Source organism: Papaver somniferum, chromosome 2, assembly GCF_003573695.1.
Source record: "Papaver somniferum cultivar HN1 chromosome 2, ASM357369v1, whole genome shotgun sequence".
Classification (NCBI taxonomy): Eukaryota; Viridiplantae; Streptophyta; class Magnoliopsida; order Ranunculales; family Papaveraceae; genus Papaver; species Papaver somniferum.
Window position 1 is genome coordinate 139926472 of NC_039359.1, and position 6403 is coordinate 139932874.

Consider the following 6403-nt stretch of genomic DNA (forward strand, 5'->3'; position numbering starts at 1 on the left):
CCTAGCAGGAATTTTTTACAAAAATTTACAGTTTTATGAATATTTGGACCAATTCAACCACCATTATCTAAGTTTGAAGCATACTTGGGGACCCAAATATTCTTCCTCCGGTTGTGGTCGGTAAAATCCATCATTTTCATCTTGAGATCGAGTTTGTAGAAGAATACACTCACCATCTAAGAAATAACTCATATCTAAATCATTGTGACGATTAACAAATACTCTAGGAGAGGATGGAGATGAAGAATCGGATGAGCTATCATCACTTGAATACTCAAGCTTAGTGAATTGGAAAAAAAAATTATTTTCCATGTTTTTCATCTTCATCTTCTCTAACTTTACTCTCTCAATAATTCTACTTCTTTAATTTAATCATTTCACTAATGATTTCACTAATCATTACCCAAAATTAATCAGGAGGATAGTTTAGGTATTAATATAAATTAATCAGGAGGATAGTTTAGGTATTAATATAAATGTCTAGATAAGGGGTGACCTAGATTTACTTCTAAATGTCTTACTAAAAATAGAACCATGGTCCCAAAAAAATCATGATTTCAAAAAATCGTTCAAAAAGAATAGATGGTAACAGCGAAGATTAGTTGTCCTCTCTGGCCAAGCCCAGGGTGTTGATTTGACCCATCTTTCCGGCTCCAATTCTAAGTGTGCAGACGTATATTATGTGACGCCATAAAGAACCTAAACGAGTTTATGATTGTTGATGCCAACCCACCGGCAGTAATATTCAATTGGCAGAAAAAATCCTCTGGGAAGGCATGTGCTAGAATCAACTGCACAAGGATTCGCAGCAGTGGATGGATCGCATGGTATAGGTGATTATTATCACTTAACTCGTTTATAATGCTTCAAAAAAAAACTCGTTTATGATCAGAGCTTCTATTTTAGATGACATACTTGTCATCCAGTTTAGGTAACAAACTAAGCTTGTTGGCTTCGGGGGAGCATACAAGTGATGGATAAAAATCCGAAACTGATGCTAGAAAAAAATCCACGACATGTTTGCAGTTGGTGCAAGTGTTCCAGGTTCATTGAAGTCATTAAAAGGGAACACAATAAATCAACAATTTTATCCAAGAAAACACACACAGGTTTAATATTAGTGCCTTTACCAAATACAAAAACCCAAAATTTTCCAAGAAGTACTAAACTATAGCCCATAATCAACAAACCATGAAAGTGTCTTCTTCAAACTTGCTACTTAGAGGGTTTGTGGTGTGACTTCAATATCAAACACATGAAAGTTACAGCAAAGTAAAAAAAAAAAAAAAAGGGTCAATGACTCCATATGAATGCTCAACATTAGTTCTTTCGCAATAAGATAGTTTAATCAAATTACAGAATTGATAAATGCCATGACCTAACCAAGTCAGGGCTGATGTCAGGCCACAATCTGTAAAATACCACCTCATATCTCTGATCCCCAATTAATCACTCACCAAGTTTGCTCTTCCTTGGTCGGAATAGGAACCCTATCCATGTATTAGGAGATTCGACTTATAAAAGCCAAAATGGAAAGATTGTTCACATGTATTACATCCAGTTAAATTCAAAAAACTTCTAAAATTTCATAGAAAAGTTTCAGAGTTTTCACATGTACAACTGACCCTAAAGTAATCATGTGCTGGAAATCCCAGCAGAGATAGATCTGCTGAAGTAACACCTAAAGTAAGGAAGCATAACAGAATACGCTACCAGCATACTGATTACATACTACTAAAACTAATAATACTTCAGTAAGACATGAGGTGAAACAAATGAAGAGCAAATAAAATAAAGCCACATGAAGATGCAGATGAGATGGATACCTCATTCTGACAGAAGACATTCTCTCCATACCGCGTATAAAAAACGATAAATTGCTAAACCCCGTATTGCTGCAAGAAATCAACTAGTAATCCTGAGCAGCAGACCGAAAAGAACACGGACCTTGTACACCAAAATGTAAAACCAGCCCAAACAACCTTCACTCTTCTGCTTGATACTATCAGGTTTCTACATAAAGAAAATCGATGGTTGAAGCCACCATCTATGGCTTCCATAAACAAACTGAAGACCCATTCAATGGAGAAACAAGGTCGGCTAACATGACAGATATGTATGAGGAAGAAAAAAGGAGCAAGCACATGGGCTATTTGTCACCATGTCTCTAACAGTCTTGACTCTTCACTTGCAATTAAATAAACAGATAGGCATTGCTTTGGGATCCAACTCCCAACATCCAGGCAAGGTTCCTACTTTTTCATCAGTCAACAAGGTTCTTACTTTATCATCAGTCAACTGGATTGCAGGAATTTGATGAGAGAATCTAAGCAATTCACGTCGTGGTATTTCAAGTATGGATTCACAGCCTGCTTTCATCTGACCCTTGAAAATCGTGTCATAACCAGAAACCGTTTCCAAAACCAACACCTTCATTGTACCTTCCACGTTTACAACCTTGCCTATGTCATACTCACATGTTTGGAGGTCAGAAGAAGACCATTCGGAACTCAAATTCCTGTATATTGCCCACACCTCCCCTTTCCTTGGATAGATCTCATAGTTGTTTTTCTTTACAGGTGCGGCTCCTTTTGAAAGATGAGAGAAAGAAGCAGTGTCATCAAACTCCATTTCGTCACCACTAGAAAAAACTCCACAGCATGTGGGCATTTTACTGTCAAGCCACTGCAACAAACCCCTTGGTGGGGTGCAAGCTTCAAGCCATTGTATATTCACTTTGAACTCCGGGGTCGATTCAACCTTTTTAATCAGACCATAGTACTTGGGCAAGCCATCCAACTCACAATACAAAGCCCAAACCTGACCAGCTTGAAGTTTCTCTTCAGTTTTGTCATCTTCGAAGGAATAAAAGACCGACTCTGGAAGTTCCTGAGGGTCTATAGTAGGCGAAGAAGGAGTTTGCTCAGGAGCTCTCTCTGCCTTTGCTGTCACACCATCTGAAGTACCTGGTGTCATAGATTCAGCTTTTGCTGTCACCCCATTCTTCGGCATATTAGATTCAGCTTTTGCCGTCACGTCATTCTTCGGCATATGAGGCTTCTCCTCTAATACAGATTTTAAGGAACCATTAATTTCACCACCAACAGTTTCAGCTTTCCCATCAATGTGATCAGAAACTTCTTCAAGGTTGCTGGGCAAGGAAGCGGGATCAAGTTCAAAATAACCTTCAGGAACATCTTTTCGTTCTCTACCATTTGTTCTAAATGAAGGAACCCTGTGAGAGAATCTTAACATTTGATTAGATGGTATCTGGAAGGAAGACATGCCATTGGTTTTGGTTGGCTTAAAAAGGCATACGAAACCTTTTAGCTTAACCAATTGTGCAACCAAAATGCCTGACTCGTTGGTGTAATCTGACTGGACAACTACAAATTCATACTCATACTCACTGTGGTTGTCCGGATCAGAGCTCCATTTGATGTTCCAGTTCTTGTAGAGGGCCCATGTTTCACCTTTTCGGGGATAGATCTTGTAAGTATTTCGAACACCTTTTTCCCAGACAATCTTATGGGAGAATGTACCTACATCTTCAATTGTATCACTCTTCTCGTGTTTGAATTTACCACAGGCAACGGGTAACCCACTTCTCTTCCAAGCAGTCTCACCTGGATCCCCAGCAACAAACTCCAACCATGTGATATCCACCTTGAAAGGCGAATATACTTTATTTATCCGAGCATAGAATCTGGGCATACCATCTAAATCGTCAAAAATGGCCCACATCTGATCAACAGCAAAGCATTCTTCACTCTTATCCCTGTCGAAGTCATAAAAATCTGGATCAGCAACTTCAAGGACGGTGGGTTCAGATCCTTCATGGTTGCCATCATCTTCAGCTACTTCCTCTCCATTATTCTTGCAGTTTTCAGCATTTCCATCTGGTGTACTTTCTTCAAGGACCTTCCTTTTATCTTTATCCACTGGCTCATTCATTTTAGTAGTCTCTCGTCTTGATCCGCTAGCTACATCGTCATCATCGCTCAAGTTCTCTTTGTAACTAACATCATGTTTTTGCCGAGATGATCTGCGAGTATCACGACCACTGTTGAGTCCAGGATTCTGCCCAGATTTGTGATCACCATCTTCTTCCATGTCGCAGCTGCTTTCATTTTCAGAACTGTCACTTTCCTCTTCTGAGTCGGACTTTCTTCCTCTTTTCCTGTTTTTGGTACCCAGAGGTTTAGGTTCAGTTTTCATTCCAGCTTCCACATGGACATTCACGTCTTCTTTTGCATAGGGTTTAGGTGCCCTACCAGCCGCGGTATCCCTTCCCGTCATTGTGGGTGGCTGTGGTACTGGTGGCACATTGCCACGATTTCCCTGTAGATTTACTGACGTAAACTTCTGACCATTCTGACTCGGGGCTTCTTTCTTTTGGGGCATTGGCTGGTTGTTAACTCCAGGAGGTATCCCTTGATTATTCAAATCATAAGCAATAAAAGGTTTCATGCAACTTTGACAGCGAAGAGCTCTGTTCATAATGTCTCTGTAGTATTGGTACCTTATACTGCAAAAAGGGCATGCAGTCCAGAATGTCTGTTGGCCATTGGCATATGATGGTTGGGTCTGCTGTTTTTGCTGGTGAGGATTCATGCGTGCGAACTGTGCGGCTGTACCAGTAGCCACAGGATTAGAATGTTGTTTGCTCGGATAGTTATTCCTACTTGGCTGATTTTGAGACTGCCTCTGTTGACCAGGTCTCATAGTCTTACGCTTCTGATCAAACTGTGACCTTTTTGACTGGTCACAAAGAAACCTCTGTGCTTCACCGATCAATTTAAAGGCAGCTTCTGCACCGGGAAACTTATTCTTATCAGGATGAAGCTGGAGGGCAAGCTTTCTGAACTGTTTCTTAATGGATGCCTCATCAGCAGTTTGCTCAATCTGAAGGATGCCATACCAGTCTGGTTCCGACCCAACTACTTTGTGCTCAGCAGAACAGTGTACTTCGCATACAGTTAGCATTTGACTGACATTTTCAATACTTGGATATAGTTTTTGGGCCTTAAAGACCATCATTCGAGCACCCACATAATCCTTGCTATCCATCTTCTTCTCAGCCAATTCCTTGGCTCTTACAGCCTCTTCTTTGTTGCACTCCATTGATAAATTCAGGAGCTGAAAAACACTGGTAGTTACTGCTTTATATATTGTTCAAACCAGTCGGCGCAAAACAAAACTTCTGTATCACAATTGAAAGAACAGATCAACACCCATATCTGTCCTCCCAAAGTCTTATTAATGAACCAAGATGCAGCCCACCTGTGCAAAGTCCATATTGATTATTGATACAAGGAAAGAACCGGAAGCAGACAAACAGTGGGTGCAATTTTTTTACAACTATAAACAATGAGAGTTTTACCTTCAAAAATGAAGCAACCTTAGATCCAAGACACTCCAAATTCCAAAAGAAACCCAACCCCCGGTCTAGATTTCAAACCTGATAAGATACAAGAACTTAGTGTAAGCACTAATAAACAGAACCACAAAAATACACACCATTATACACAAAACAGAAACAAACTAACATGCAAATACTTAAAACACAAGAGACGGATAAAACAATAAAAACCCTTGAACCCTAACACATATCAGCAACCTAATTGAGTCTTCTTCATCACCAACAACAACAAAAAATCCCCAAATCCACCAACAAAAAAATAAAACAAAAAAAGTAGAAAAACCCAATTTTGGCCAAGCATAACAAAGTCCAACCCAGCATTGTAAACAACTCACTAAATACAAAAACAGATCGAAAAACCCCATTCGGTAAAAAAAAAATTGAAATCAAAATAACTACAATATCAACGACGACGACGACAACAACAACAACATGCCCTGTGCAGCAGACACAGTAGAATTAAACCACCCTTTGAGACTCTTCACTCAAAACCAACAACTTACTGACTTTACGCACAAACCCTAGAATTTTACAACAACAAAAGAAAACCTAAAAATTGAAAGATATAAAATAACAAACTGAATCAACAAAATGAAGAAAAAATTAACAGACGTAGAAGAAATTACTTACTAATACTCGATTCAGATGTGTGAAATAGAGAAGAATCTCAAGTGTTGGGTTTCTCTCTAGAGAGAGAAAAAGAGAAGACTCTGAGCAGCGGGAAGGAAACCAAAAAAAGAACAAAATACTTCTCTCTTCAGACATTTCATTTTCTCTTATGGGGAGTCAATGGAATTATCAACGGCTATAAATAATAAGAACACTCTAGAACACCACCATCCAACGGTTGTTATAACAGAATGAAATTTATAAAGGCACCCAAAACAGTCTTATAAGCTAACCTATTGGTGCCTCTTACAGGGTGTTAGGATGCCAGAAGCAGAATTGTCCCAAAAAAAAATTCTTCATGTTTGGAAGCCG

At 39.3% G+C, this 6403-nt stretch overlaps 1 protein-coding gene across 1 annotated transcript; it reads right to left on the bottom strand.

Annotated features, from left to right (window-relative positions):
- Positions 1–1480: 1480 nt before the first annotated feature.
- Positions 1481–6190, bottom strand: LOC113349276. Its single transcript, XM_026593222.1, has 3 exons — positions 6053–6190; positions 5384–5461; positions 1481–5283 (listed from the first exon to the last, which is right to left on the bottom strand). The coding sequence occupies exon 3, from the start codon at positions 5122–5124 to the stop codon at positions 2185–2187; it is 2940 nt and encodes a 979-aa protein (XP_026449007.1). The 5' UTR covers positions 5125–5283; positions 5384–5461; positions 6053–6190; the 3' UTR covers positions 1481–2184.
- Between the last annotated feature and the right edge of the window lie 213 nt (positions 6191–6403).